Source organism: Notamacropus eugenii, chromosome 1 (genome assembly GCF_028372415.1).
Source record: "Notamacropus eugenii isolate mMacEug1 chromosome 1, mMacEug1.pri_v2, whole genome shotgun sequence".
In the NCBI taxonomy this organism is placed as follows: domain Eukaryota; kingdom Metazoa; phylum Chordata; class Mammalia; order Diprotodontia; family Macropodidae; genus Notamacropus; species Notamacropus eugenii.
Window position 1 is genome coordinate 278,544,395 of NC_092872.1, and position 16,062 is coordinate 278,560,456.

Sequence of the window (16,062 nt, forward strand, 5' to 3'; positions counted from 1 at the left end):
CATTGAGCTATACAGCATGAGCCCATGGTTCAGTTTTGGGGACTCTAGGGCATGGAATCTAGGTTATTGTTGGAGAAGTTGTTATGAGATAATTGGCGGAAAAAGCTTCCCCCTCACATCCTCCCTGTGAATGCCCTGGGGTCATCTTTCTAAATCCATTGGTTTGTAGGCTTCTGGACTGAAATGGCAGTAAGAACCCTTTAAATTATCACTGTAAATGCCTTGGGATGGTGTCCAGTTACTCCACTCCAGTTATATCTCTGCTTGCTTGTTATATAGAAAAATCAAGGCACAGAAAGGAGAGATGTTTTACCCCTGTACTAGCCTGTAAATTCTATCAGGGAAGGGACTGTACTATATCAATACTTTATATCTGGTTAAACATCTAATGAATTTTTTAAATAAATGTTTGTTGGTTAAATTTATAAATATGGCACAATAACTCTTTCTGTGGTGGCAAGGAATGGGAAACTGAAGGAATTTCCACCTATCGATGGGGAGATGTCTGAACAAGTGATGGTACACATGCATGTGATGGAATATCATTTTATTATAAAAAGAAAGTTGAAGGGGATGATTTCAGAGAATTCTGGGAAGACTTGTATGGACTCATGTAGAATGGAGTAGAACCAAGAGAGCAATGTAAACCATTACAACAACAACTCTGATCTACACAATGACTGACCACAATTCCACAGGACTCAACCTGAAGCATACTGCCTACCATTTTGGGTGTAGACTGAGATATATGGAGAGAGGACAGGGAGAGCACAGCCAATGTAGGAATTTGCTTTGCTCAACCACGTTTTTGTAATTAAGGTGTTTCTTGTCTTATTCTTCTTGCTATTTTAATTTCACAGTGAGTAGTAGAGATGGAGGGGGGGGAAAGTAGAACTTCATGAAAAAATGAAATAAAATTGAGTTTTAAAAATTACAATAACAAAACATGGCATGATATATTGGAAAGAACACCAAATATGGAGTCAGAGGATCCAGTTCAAATCTGACCTTTGCCATTTAATCCCTGGGTGACACTGAGGAAGTCACTTAACATCTCTAGGACTTAGTTTCCACATCCAAAAAATGAAGAGACTGGACAAAATGATGTTCAATATCCCTTCTAACTCTAAATCTATTATGTTGTAATCTATACTAAAGCCTCGATTATGATGCCTTCACATATCCATGAGCCAAAGTACAAAGAATAAGAGTCACTATTCTTATCATCATCATCATCATCATCATCACCATTTATATAAAATTTTAAGGCTTGAAATAGTATAATAAATGGTTTTACCATCTCATTTTATCATCAAAACAACCCTGGGAAATAGGGTTTGTTATTATCTCTGTTTTATATATGGAAAGCAGTCAGATAGCAGTTAAGCGAATTGCTTGCCCATGGTCAAACATTTAGAAGGTGTTTGAGGACAGATTTGAACTCAAGTCTTGCTAACTCCAGATCTTGCAGTCTTATCCATTTGGCCACCTTAGCTGTATGAGTCCAACTCTTGGATAGTATTTAATAGCTGCATGACTTTAGATCCATTACTTCAATTCAGTTTCCTCAGCTGTAAAATAAGGAGAATGGACTTGGTGATATCTCAGGTCTCTTCTAGTTCTGAATCTATAGTCACATAAATAATAAAACTAGGGTTAGAACTCAAACTATTGAGGTTATATGGGATGCTCTGTCTTCTTTTTGCAATAATACAATATATGCTACAAACTGTGATGCAATCTACAAAGAAAACTGAGATGAAGCATGTTATACTTATGTTCCTTTTCCTTTCTTCCTTCCTCTTGCAGGAAAATGGACAAAGAAAATATGGCGGACCTCCCCCTGGCTGGGATGCTGCACCCCCAGAACGGGGCTGTGAAATTTTTGTTGGAAAACTCCCCCGAGACCTTTTTGAAGATGAACTCATACCACTCTGTGAAAAAGTGAGTTGTGGTCCCTTTTATAATCTACCTACTCTCATCTAATTTCTGCCAGTCTCTGGGCTGACTGTTTTCCTCTGAGCCTCCCTCCAGCCTATTCTTCACTAGATGTCCAGTGTCCACCTAATTATCCCTAATTACAGGTATCCCTTGAAGCTCAGATGTCAGCCTCCTGATCTTGGGCCCCCTGGCTAAGTCTGTTGAGTTCCTTTTCCAATCATCCTCCCTACAGCAGGCAGAGTGATATTCCTGATTCATAGATCTGACTGTCACTCCCCTACTCAGTAAACTCCTGTAGTACTAGAACAAAATACAAACACCCCAGTTTGGTAATTCAAGTCCTCCACAGTAGGTAGGTAGTAGGTAGGTAGATAGGTAGGATGGTACCTACTCAGACAATACAAACTATTACCCTTCATTCACTCTCTGATCTGATGAATATAGCTTATTTAATGTTCCCCACAAACAACACTCTATCTCCTATCTCCATGCTTTTGGCCAAGTTGTCTCCAAATCTAGAATGAGCTCACTCCTATTTTTTGCCTTTTAGAATCTCTACATTCCATCAAGGGTCATCTCATGTCACCTGCACATAATACCATCCTACCCCAGCCCATATTTTTGTATTTACTCTGCATGTGTTTTGTAATTACATGTATATATTTTGCATTCACTTTACATGTTTCTCCCCAGTGGAATGTAATCATTATAAGGACAGGGAGCATTCTATTTTTCTCTTTTTAATCTGAGTTTAGCATGGTACTAGGTGCACACTATGTCAGAAATGCTTCCTGAATATTGGCTGTGCATAGTTATTTACATAATGTCTCCCTATTAGAATATTAGCTCCTTGAGGGTAGACTCCTTTTTTTTTTTTTTCGGTATTTCTATAGGTTAGCAAGCAGTGCTAGGACATAAAAAATGGTTTCATAAATGTTTTTTGTAAATTTCCTTATTTTATTGTGCTATGTTATGGAGATGCTTGTTTTATTCCATAAATTTAAATTCTAAAAAAGAATTAAATGAACAATACCAGAAAAAAATAAATTATTTTTGATTGAATGAATGTTTCGAAATGAAATGTCTATTAAAGAAATAGGAAGACTGACAGAGAACTAATTATAAGGAGCACAGTTGGATAAAGACAAAGCAAAGATATGGAAAACATTTATGGCAATTGCAAGGCGAGTAAATTTGACATTAAATTATGCAAAGAACCAATCCTATTCCAGGAAAACATAAAATCACTAGTGGAAAAATGGAAAAAAAGGCTATAAATAGACAATTAACAAAATACATTACAAACATTTTTAAAGCTCTTCAAACTCTCTAATTAAAAAATACAAATTGAAACCATTTCAAATATCAACTCAAGCCAATCAAATTGGTAATTAAACTCAACGTCAGCAGGGCTAGATGAAACAAATTCAGGAGAGTGGAGTGGAAAGATCACTGCCTCTGGCATCTGAGAATCTGGGCTATTCTGAACTATGTGATCTTGAGTAAATAATTTAACTTCTCTGGAACTCTTTCTACTGTTAGCAAATTATGGGTTTCAGTAAGATGATCTCTAGGATTCTTTCCATCTCTAACAGTCAATGAATTTCTTATACTTTGCTGACAAAATTTCAAATTAGTGGGATTGTTGTGGGGAATAATCTGGTTAAAAATCCCCAGTGGTTACCATAATAACCATTCCCTTTGACCAATAATTTTATTTAAGGGAAATAAATCCTAAAAAAAAATTGTCAAAATTATCCAAAAGAACATTCTGTTCTAATATACTTATATTAACATTATTTGCAACTGCATAATATAGTTTAACTGAGACTTGGAGGGCACTATTTTATTTGGTTTATTCTGAACATAAGAAATAAAATGGCTAAAAATCTGATTTTTCAATGTAATCAAAGACCTCACTACTACTACTAATACTACTATTAAAATATGAAGAAATGTGAAAATATACAAAGTAATGTGAAGAAGACTCAAATCAGTATATAAATTAATTGCATCTATGTAAAAGGAAATATGCATATATTTATATACATACATGTATCTATGCAAAGCAGTTACAAGTAGAAGTTTAATTTAGCCTGTTTAAAGTTACACTTTAAATGTTATTTTTTTTCCGAAGATGATAGGGGCTTGCTCCCAGCTGGTTCTTTTGACAGCTGTCTTCATCAACTAGCAACTTTGCTTTATATGGAAATAAGGATAGAAATAGGTCAGAGAAAGAAGTCACCACAACTGTAACTAGGAATGTTTGTGCCTGGGGCAAGTGCCACAGACTGTGGCAGTTGGGGGTAGGGGTGGAGACCATGAAATATCAACATAGGAAGGCTGCTATAGAGAACTGGAGTTGAGCTAGGGAGGTGCTCTCTTTCTAGGACCTCAAAGGTCTGTAAGAATCAATAGCCTCAAAATTTGGCACTCTGTGACAAAGCTCTGCTAGCCCCACTCTAGTTCTATTTCTGATTGGTGTGCTCCAAGTTGGTGTCCCTTTCTCTAAGTTTATGGTTGGTTGATACTTTGTATTTCTTATTGTATTTCTTGTTATTTTTATCTCCTTTCACAAAGAAGAAAATTATAGGATCCAAGGATTTTGACCTGGACGGGACCCTTTCAGGCAGTTTATATCAACCTAGTTTTCTCACTGAGGAAACTGAGACCCAAAGGAGTGATATGTCTTACCAAAGTCATACAGGCCATTAGAGACATTGCAAGGATCCAAGTGTAGAACTGCTAACTCCAAATCCAGTGCTTTTTTCCTAAATAAAAGAAGAAAAAAGAGAGTCAGCATTTCCAGAGATTCAAATTCTATCTTTAGGGGGAAGGACTCAGTCAATTCCTGGAACTACGACTTTTGCTGATGAGTGTACTTTAAGGCCCCTCCAGAAATCTGGAAATGTATCTAGTTCCTCCCCCAAATCCATCCCACCCACCCCCATTACCACTATCTCTTGATAAAGAATGCTTTAACCTTGGCATAGAAGGAATCAGGAACCAGACATAAAGCAGACTTGAACCAAGAACCAGTCCCCCAGAACATGGATACCAAGATGAGAATGGAAAGGACTTTGGGATCATGTGGGATCCCAACTCAGTGTTAAGGCTTCTCTCTGTTTTGTATTTTTATAGTTTGGTAAAATCTATGAAATGCGGATGATGATGGACTTTAACGGAAATAACCGAGGCTATGCTTTTGTCACATTCTCCAACAAGCAGGAAGCCAAAAATGCCATCAAGCAACTGAATAATTATGAAATTAGGTAAGACTTCTCTCACTGCATGTCATCATGACTGCACCATCAGGGTTTCCTTTCATCGGACTGTATGCATGAATCAACTTGGCATAATGGTCTATGTGCAGCTATTGGGGTCAAGAAGGATCTGGGCTCATATCCCATCTCAGACATCCACTAACTATGAAGATAGGTCAGTGGCATTGTTTAATTATCTCTAAAATGGAGATAAGAAGGAAGAAAATAAGCCCTTATTAAACACTTACTGTGTGCAAGGCACAGGGCGGGGAGTACAAATACAAACCAAAAAGGGGATAAAGGTCTTGCCCTTATATTCTAAATTGGGGAGATATCACAGAAAGGAACTGAAGGACATGGGGTGATGATGGGAGAGATGAAGGTACCCAGTGCAGGAGGGTGGCTTGAAAGTCCTAAAATTCAGCAACAGAACCAGGGGGACAATGAAGGTTGGTTGATTTGAACTTCTAAGCAAAACAGAAGACTCAGAACAAACTCACAAATGGGAGAAGTGGGCCAGCCCGGTAGAGAACGATTTCAGAGTTAGAAGGTGAATTGGATGTTCCAGGGTGAGGAGACCCTAGGTACCAAGGGAGCTTCCAGGGTGACACTGAAGCCTGGTTTTGAATCCTGGAAAGTTGGGAGCAAAGTCAGGAGGGAAGTGAAAGCCCAGAGAATCTACCACACAGGGTCATAGTATGAAAAGAATGCAAGTTTACATAAATGGCAGCTACTACAAAATTATAGGATGTTGGAGGAACCTCAGCAGCCACTCAGTCTAAACCCAACCCCAAAATGAATCCCCATATTGACCCACATGGCAAGTGGTCATCCAATCTCAGTTTGAGGGCTTCTGAGGATGGGGAACCCACTACTTCCTGAGATAGCCCATTCCTCTCACACCATTAGAAAGTTATTAGGAATGACCTCTGGAGGAGGAGGAGGAGGAGAAAGAAGTAATTTCTAATATCAAGCCTAGATTTGCCTCCAGAGATTCTTTCCTCTTCTTCCATTCTAACCTCTAGAGCTAAATAGGACACATTTAGTCAGCTCTTTCACATGATAGATAATTCAAATAATCAAATATAACAATCATTCCCTCTCCTAGTCTCTTTTTCTCCAGGCTAAACATCTCCAGTTGCTCCAGTGAGCCCTAATATGCAATGCACTCAAGGCTGTTCATCTGATTCGCCTTCTTTAGGACATTCTTCAGCCCAACATTGGTCTTTCAAAAATGTAGCATCCAGAAATGAATGTGACTATCACCTCTTCATTCTTAGAAAAGTATAAAATCATCTCTTAGTATAGTCCAAGATTTCAATAGGGATTTTTTTTTACCTTCATGTTACACTGTTGATAGGCAATAAGCAAACAGAATTGGCCTTGGAGTCAGGAAGACCTGGGTTCAAGTCCTGCCCTGACACACATTGACTGAGTGATCCTAGCAAGTTATTTATCATCGCAGTTCCCTGAGCATCTAAGACCATACATTGCTGAAGAGATGCTGACCTGTACTGGTAAAGACTGTTACCTCACCTGCGACTTGTTTCAATGAAATCTCAGGTTTGGACCTTAATCCTTAGCTTTTAAGCAGAATTGCCTGGGATTGCCTGCCTTTCATAGGGAAACAGAGTGATGGTCCTGAAATGAACTCTCTCTGCAAGGGAGAGGAATCCTAGAGTCTAGGCCTGTGTTCACCACTTTCTGCAAGTCACTGGGTAAATCACTTGACCTCACCAAAAATGTGAGGGGTTTCAATGTCAGTCTCTCTAAGGATCCTTCCTATCCCACCATGGTATCTATGAGTAAGTATCTGGCACTGCATCTGGAGAACCAAAGGTGTTTAAAACTTGCCAGGATAGGGCTCACCAAGTAAAACAACTGCTTTCTTGCAGGAACGGACGCCTGCTCGGGGTTTGTGCCAGTGTAGACAACTGTCGACTATTTGTTGGGGGAATCCCCAAGACCAAAAAGAGGGAAGAGATCTTGTCAGAGATGAGAAAGGTCACAGAAGGCGTGGTTGATGTCATCGTCTACCCCAGCGCTGCAGACAAAACCAAGAACCGGGGCTTCGCTTTTGTAGAATATGAAAGTCACCGAGCTGCGGCCATGGGCAGGAGGAAACTACTTCCAGGTTTGCAGCTCTCCCCAGCCCCCTACCAAAGGAAAGAGCCTACCATACCCTTCTCTACAACTGGTATTGCGAATGACAGAAAATGAGTTTTCTTCCTTTGCCATTCAAAATCAAATATTCTTTTCTTTTGGTCTTGTGCCTTAAATTTTAGAATGTTTTATACAAACAGGATGGATGAGAAAAAAGAATACAGTCAGAGGACCTTGGTGTAAGGTCCTACTTGTGTTACACTGGGCAAGACCTGCCCCTCCTCCTCCTCTGGGTCTCACATTCTTCCCCTAGAAAAGGATAAAATTGGTCTCAGTGGTCTCTGGGGTCTCTTCCAGCTTCAGGTCCCAGGATCCTAAAATGGATGACTCATCCAGCTTATATATCATAAATTATACTCAGAAGTACAAATACATTAAGTTGACAAGATAATTTCCAAACATACATACATATATGTATATTTGTGTATATACTATATATATGACTAATTGTTGCCCAATGAAGACATTGAGTTTGTTAGTGCTTCTCTTGGAATTACATCATTTCTAAACTGCTACCAGCAGTAATCAGGATATTCCTTGTTTCAGGTTATTATACCACTGTTTATTTGAGTTTGGAATGGTAGTGGTGGTGGTGGTGACGGTAATGGTGATGGTGATAACCTCAAAACTTTACAGATCTTACAAGTTAGAGACAAGGGCTTCTTAATGCATTTACTTAGTGGGACCTTCAGCTCTAAGTCACACAACAATGAATTGCAGAGCACTAAGATCAATCATAAGATATCATTTCATCCTTAGGCTTAGGGTAAGTGAAAAAAGAGCACAAATTGTGAACATACTTAAATCAAAACAGGGAAAAACTGTGGAATCTGAAGGCATTGAAACACACAACACAAATTTCTCAGATTTCTCCCAATGATAAATTAGATGATCAAAAGAAACCTGCTGTCTGAAATTATTTTGAAAAAGGATGTGCTTAAACAGAACTCTCAAAAAACCCCTTTTGGCGTTTGTGGGCACCAGTCTAACCAGTTAAAAAAACTAATCATTTCAGAACAGAATCATTGAAAAATAGCTGTAATCTGCAATAACCTTCATGAGCAAACACGGCCCCCCACAATATTTGAGAAAATTATAAAAATAATTTGGAAGCTACACACAAAAGTATATGCATTAGTTCTCAATAGGCAGCATTTATACAGCCCTTGGAGGTCTACAATGTGCTTTATAAACATTAACTCATTTGATCTTCACAACAATCATGGGAGTTAGATGTTATTATTATACCCATTTTACAGCTAAGGAAACTGTGATAGGTAGAGGCTAAGTAACTTGCTCAATCTTGATAACTGGGCTCTTACTGGCCATTATTGCATTATTCCTAAGGATGATCACTATGGTAAAATTAACTCTGAAGATAGCTCTTGAAGATATGTGAAGAGGTTTTGTAAGATTCTATCAATACCTAACTAGTATTCACATTGCAAACAATCAAATAAAAAAACCCTAGAATTCCATGTGACCCAATTAAAGGAAAGAAAGAGAAAGAGAGAGAGAGAAGGAAGGAAGGAAGAAAGGAAGGAAAAATTTAGAAAACAAAAGCATATCAGAAGCTCCAGATTCTCTTTATGAACAAGTAAAAGTACAAGTCTAAAGGACAAAGTGATAGGTGGAGAAAACACATCGCAGAAAACAAACAATTTAAGACTGACCACAAACTTTACTAGAGCAACAATCAAAGGAGACAGAGGATCTCTGGAGATGGAGGAGATGGAGAATTGTTGGCTACCTGCAAGATCACAAAAACACCCAAAATGACAAACAGACAAGTTGACTCAAAGGAGAAATGGAAAGCTGGACCACCATTAATCTCATGAATAACAGGGTCATTACATCACAGGAGATAGTTGAAACTCCACATCCTCTACACATCCTCTATGATTGAAAACAATAATACACCAAAAGAGACTCATGAATGGGAGTGGATGCTTCTTGCCAATTTTATAATCTTTGAACTAGTTGCCTTAAAGTGCCACAACATTTACTCAACTTTTATTGGTTATCACAGTCTTTAAATCAGTTCTACACTCATAGTTTGTGTACTAAAATGATATAAAATACACTCAAATATACTAAAAATGCCAGAGGATTTATATCTTCATGGAAAGTATCTCTTTTTAAAGCATGCCACCCTTGAGTCATAGGAATGTCAATGTAGAATATGGTCATCTAGGTCAGTCTCATTACAGTTGAACTAACAAAAACTGAAATTACCTAGTCAAATCATACATAAAATAAGAGAAAGAGTCAGAACCTGAATTCCAGTTCCATGCAAAATGTCAAGAACCACTGCTAAAAAACAAAACATTTTGGGGGGAAATCATTTGAGTCCGTTGGGGTTCTGCCCACCCTCACCTGTTACCACCTGTCCAAAACAGAGCCAGAATATGGTTTTGATGTTAAAGAGGGAGTCCTGAAGAGCCTCACTTCAAAAAAGAAGGGAAGGACAAGATGTATCACAATGGCAATGACAAGAGCTGTCCTTTAAGGTCAACAAAGCATTTTTGATTTAAGCCTCACAATGAACCTTTGAAGTAGAGCCTAACAGGCATTACCCAACAACAACATTACCCAACAAGCATCTGTTCTCAGAGGAAGATGCTTGGACCTAGAGAGCATAAGCGTTTCCCCAACACAGAGCCAATAAATGACAGAGAATGGTATTTGAACCCAGGTCTTCCTGTTTCCAAGTTCAGCCCAGGAATACTTACTGTCTTTTAAGGATTCAGGTAAGCTATAGTCTCAGGAAGACCAAGTTACAAGAAGTCAAAGTCCACTCTACCACTGGCCACTTAAATCAGTCCAAGAAAGAAGGAAAAAATAAATTCTTCCTGCCAGATTTCATAGAGAAAAGACTAGGTTGAACAGAAGTAACTAACCATAGCTAGGGCTTCCAGTATGGTATAGTGGATAGAGCACTGGACTTGGAGGCAGGAGGACCTAAATTTGAATTCTTTGTGACCCTGGACAAGTCACAACTGCTCTGAGCCTCAGTTCCATTATCTGTAAAATGAAGGTATCAGTAGCACCTGCCTTACAAAATTGTTGTAAGAAATAGTAAAATTGTAGCATTTTATAAACCTTAAAACTATATAATGCCAGTCATTATTGTGCTATTAGCATTTCATTTCCACTGATTTCTCCAACTAGAGTATACTTATAGCACTAGAAATTCTGTTCCATGGATGGTTGAGAAACAGCAAGAAGAAGAAAGAACAGGCTTATGCTATCCTCACCCCCAGCACAGGGATCGAGCATCATTTCTGAGTTCTCACACAGCCCTTGAAATTACCAGGCAGTTTCAAACAGATGTGACCTAGGTTGCCTCAGAAAGTCTTTGGAGTCACAGACACATGATATGAGAAGTCTAACAGGTGGTCAATGGAGAGGGACCAAATACAGCCACAACACACATAGCAATTCAGGAAAAGCAAAGCACACAGGGTCCCTGCTGCCCTGGCCACCTTCCATGTGCCACACAAGATGGATGTGAATTAGCACAAGACTGTTAGGTATGAATGAACATCCTACTAAAGTCTAAAGAGACATGCCCACATCAGGGAAATCTCCTGGGAACCTACAAAGGACAGCCACAACTTTTCCCAACCATGGAGGCTGACCTGGGTCTGGAGCATTCTGTATGCAACCTCGAGAATTTTTGCCTCAAGGTTTCATAATGATGGCTATTGCTTGACATGAGCAATTAAGTCTGCCCATTTTCATAAGAATCACAGAATCACAGCAGGGGATAGAACCACAGGGTTCGCCTAGTCTAACTCATACCTGAAGAAGAACTCTCTCTGGAACACATTCATTAAGCTTTGCTTGAAGATCTCCAGCTACTTCCTAACATCTCATTCCACATTCCACTCCTCAGTGTCAACTCTTTTTGTCTTTCTCTGACCTCAAGCCTAAACTCTTTCTAATTTCTACCCATTGAGCCAGGCTCTGTTGTCTGGAGCCAAACACAGCCAAATCTCTCTTCCCCTCTTTAATACTTGAAGACGAACATCTTTGTGAAACTCCTTTAAATCCTCTACTACACTTCACTCTCCTCCCTTTTCCGTAATGTCCCTGTGGCAAAACTGAGAGCTGTTCAGAAACTCTGCCAGGATGCTGATTCAGCTCACCGCTCTCAGGTTTGTCACTGTCCCTGGCCAGGGTGCTGATACAGCTAGAAATGGAAGCCTGTGGCTACAAAGTACAAACTTGGCATAGAATGCATTTTTCTTAGGTCAGACCTGTTTTCTCACTTGAGAGGTGGTAGGAGTAGTAGGAAAACTCCAGCTCCCTTTTGGATGACTAGGGATATATTTGGCTTTTTCTCTTCTCTTTTTGTTATACTCTTTCATCTCAGCAAATCATGTTGACTTGAAGCTAACTTATGCTAGCTCTGAACCCATACTTACAATGATTCTGACCCCAACAGAATGAGTATAAATGTGATCCCTAAGACGAGGTGGCCAGAAAAAGGCACTTTATTAGAAGAGTTTTACTTGGCCAAAGTAAAATCATACCAGTATATCTCAAATAAGTAATGACATAATAAAAGGAGAAACTGGATGGTGTCTATACTGACATCCGTGCTATAAATGAAACAGAAGGCAAAAGGAATTTTCAACTAAATGAAAAGACTACTCAAAGGTTTTCGTTAGAGAAGCAATATGCAAAGTTAATTCTTATCCTACACCTAAGGAAAATAATGGGGCAGCTAGGTGGCACAATGGATGGAGTACTGACCCTGAAGTCTGGAAGACCTGAGGTCAAATCCAGCCTCAGATACTTACTAGCTATGCTACCCTGGGCAAGTCACTTAACCTCATTCGTCTCAATTTCCTCATCTGCAAAATGAGTTGGAGAAGGACATGACAAACCACTTTAATATCTTTGCCAAGAAAACCCCAAATGAGGTCATGAAGAGTCAGACACAATGTACAGCAACAGAAAGAAAAATGACAGATATATTTTAGTGGTCCCTTTGGTCATCTCATATTATAAAAAAAGACCACCATGAAGACAGTTCTAGTATCTGTGTCAGAAATGAAAATGTAGAAATATTCTATTAAGAACTCAATAATTCCTTTGCAAATCAAAACAACATATATTTTAATATTCTGTGAATTCAATGCAACCTGGACACAGAAGATGCCCCTCAAAAAAAGAAAATATGGCTCAGGATTAAGAAACTAAAAAGACCCCAAAGCTTCTAGATTATGTGATAAATCAGACCTGTGTTTTATGAAATCTTTAATGGAAAAAAAAGTGTCAGGTGGCACAGGATGTGAAACCAACAAATAACCTCACAAAAATGAAATTGATTATAATTTAACAGACAGGAAATGACTAGTAACGGATGCAGCAGCTTTCAAAACATGTCTTTGTACACTCAGATAACTGACTTGTCAGCGTAAAGATCAAAATCAATGCCCAACAAGGGAAAATCATACAGATGAAAACAGAAAAAAACCATAGTGGGAGTGACAAGTTTATAGGCAGATTGATATGTTTTAAAGAGTCCCAATTAAGACAAATCATCCAAGAGTCTTTAAAATTCATTTTGCAAAAAGAACCATAAACAGGCAAAAGTGGTAAAGATCTGTCAAGATTTCTCTAACAGTTTCTCCTTCAGCAATAATGAAACCCCAACACATAACTGTGAAGGTCTGGTCCTCAGTGTGCTGTATGTACTCCAACCAGGGTGCTCAATCATATGCCTAGGCAGTGAGAAGTAAGAAACTAGCCTCCAGATGTGTTAGACAAACTACACTTGGAAAATAGAGGACTCTCTGTAGACAGCATCTGTCCATTCTTCCTTCCTTCCTTTCTTCCATGTCCTGGAAGCTTTTACTATTTTCCAAAACAAACAAAAATAGTTTTTGAATGGAGATCATAGTTTCCCATATGTTTAATTAAGCAATCCCAAAACTTACAACATCTAGATTTTTGTATTTATTTTGACACATTATTTGTTGCTTGTGAAATATAAATCTTTTCTATGATCATAAAAGCTAAAATGTGCATAGCCTTCTTACATTGGCAAAATGGTTCACATATGTTGCCTAATTTCAACCTCACAACACTGTGGTAGGGGCTTTTTTTTAGATCTGTTATTCCACTGGAATAGGGAACTCCTGGGGAGGAAACTCCCTCTACCAATTCATGTCAGTGGTAGTACCACAACTTATTATCTAAGAAAGTTTCCTAGAGCATTGAGTAAATGAAGGAATTGATGAATGGGTGAGTAAATGAATGAAAAAGCATTTAACAAGTACAGATTAAGTCCAAATACTGCATTAAGCACTGAGGATGCAGATGTAAAAGTGAAGGTAATAATTGCCTTTGAAGAGTTTACATTCTGAGGGGAGGGACAACATGTATAAGTGGGTGGCAGTCAGGGAGGATTACTCTGGTTTAGAAAATTACAGGGATGGTAGGAGGAGGTACATACTGATAGACCCTTTCCTAGAGCAATGGCAAAGTGGATTTGATTATGGCTCCAGAGTTGAAGAGATCATGAAGGTTGTGAGGGTACATGAACAGCTAGCAAGGTAGCTGGCAAGAAAATGGCTGGGGGTTAGGGAGAGGTAAGGTAAGGTGAGTGAAACAGATTCACACAACTAGTGTGTGCCTGTAATGATAATGGAATTTAAAGATCTTCCATGCTCCCTAATAGGCCCGTGTTACCTCCTTTGAGCTTTGGCCCTGCCCACAGCCTAAGTCACATGGAACCTGAGTCACTTGGTTTGGTGGCAGGAGCTTGCCGAATGGGTGGAGCAGGAAGGGTGTAGCAGGAAGAAAGAGTGAGGCAGAACTGAGAGAGAGCAGGCAGAGCAGAGCAGCTAGCATGAGTGACAGAGGGAGTGATTTTTCCTAAGGGAGCTTGTTTGTGGGGATACCTGATGGAGGGAAGGCTTGGGGATACCTGTTCTCCCTTTATTGGTAATGTGTACAAACTTCAATGTTACTATGGTGGAATTGGCTTTCTGGGATCTTAATAAATATTTTGGTTTCATCTTTGAGGAATAGAGTTTACATTTTGTGAATTTACTCTGGAAATACACATGCATATAGCAATTGCTCTGGGTAGTGCATTGGCACTATGGTGCCAAAGGCAGAACTTCAACCTAGATCTTCCTCACTTTGAAGCCAACTTCCAGGACCATGCCATCCTTTTCTGCATCATATTGTACCATACTGCTATTATCATCTCCATTTTACAGGTGATGAAGCAAGAATTGGAAAGAGGTTGAGTCTTGCCTAGGGTCACACAGCTGGCCATTGCCAGAATCAGGATTAACTCAGGTCATCTTAATTCTAACACTGGATACATTACCCCACACTGCTTGGGAAGAAGAAACTAATGCTTTCTTAATCTTTTTTTCCCTTTAAGTGGCCTGTCTCCCTTCCCTTCAATAGAAGTGTGCCCTACATTCAACCACTGAATGGAGATGTAAGACCATGTTTAGTCAAGAACACTAACCAGTTTGGGAATTTCCATTCACAGACATCTTTCTTATGGTACATACTTCAATATTCCAAAGATCCTTTCTTTCATCAGTGGGAATCATCTTATCATGGACACACATCATGAACTAGGGCTTGATAAACCACCTTGCACAATGTCTTTGGGTGAGCACCCTGTGACCAATTTAGTGATAAGCATCTCCAAACTCAGCAAAATGGATCTGATGGGCTATAATATATTGCTGGAATCATATTTATCTTTTCAGCATGGTTGGATATATTAGACTTTGTGCTCTACTAGAAAGGCCTGCCAGAACTCAGGGTCACCTCCAAGCTATGATGAAACTTTAGGAAATGATGTTAGTGGAGGTCATTCTAGCACATTTCCCAGGGTGGACTCATCAACTCCCATGAATTCAATTATCATTTCTAGGCTGATGATTCTCCAGTCTACTTATCCAGCCCTCACTTTTCTGCTTAATGCTAGTCTCACATCTCCAACTACCTCTTTGATATCTCTAACTGGATATCCAGTAGACATCTTAAATCCAACATGTCTAAAATTGAACTCATCTTTCCCTGCCTCCAAAATCCTCTCTCCTTTCAAAATCCCCCAGTACTGTTGAGTGAACCATCATCCTCCTGGTCATCTATGCCCACAACCTAGATGACACCCTCAAGTTTTTACTCCTCCATCCAAGATCCAATCTATGGCCCAAGCCTTTCCATTTTACCTTCATAACATCTCTTCTATATGTTCCTATATTTGATTCTATTACCTATCTAGGGCAGATTCTCATCTCCACACACCTTGACTATTGTAAAAACCTCCTCCTTGGGCTCCCTGAACAAGTCCACTTCACTCCAGTCCATGCTCAACTCAGTTACCAAAGTGATTTTCCAAATATGTAGATCTGACCATTACATACGCATACACACACATACATGCCACATACAATACAACACATGTACCACTCAATAAACTTCAATAGCTACATATTAGCCCAAGGATCAAATCAAAAATCCTCTCTTTGGCCTTCAAAATTCACCTCCCCACTTTTCCAATCTTCTTATACTCTTATATTTTTATATCCCACCCATTTATTGACATAGTCTGTGATCCGGTGACACTGACTTCCTGCTATTCTTCAAATACAACCCTCCATCTCCAAACCCTGGGCATTTTCACTGGCTTTCCTTATGCTTGGAA

General features: G+C 39.2%; 1 protein-coding gene across 4 annotated transcripts in view; it reads left to right on the plus strand.

Annotated features, from left to right (window-relative positions):
• Positions 1-16,062, plus strand: part of A1CF (APOBEC1 complementation factor) — a 101,743-nt gene that overhangs the window by 54,527 nt on the left and 31,154 nt on the right. For all 4 annotated transcript variants that reach the window (XM_072628929.1, XM_072628927.1, XM_072628928.1 and 1 more), the window contains 3 exons: positions 1,810-1,944; positions 5,083-5,213; positions 7,100-7,338. In XM_072628929.1, coding sequence (XP_072485030.1) covers positions 1,810-1,944; positions 5,083-5,213; positions 7,100-7,338 — 505 coding nt within the window. The remainder of the gene's footprint in view (positions 1-1,809; positions 1,945-5,082; positions 5,214-7,099; positions 7,339-16,062) is intronic.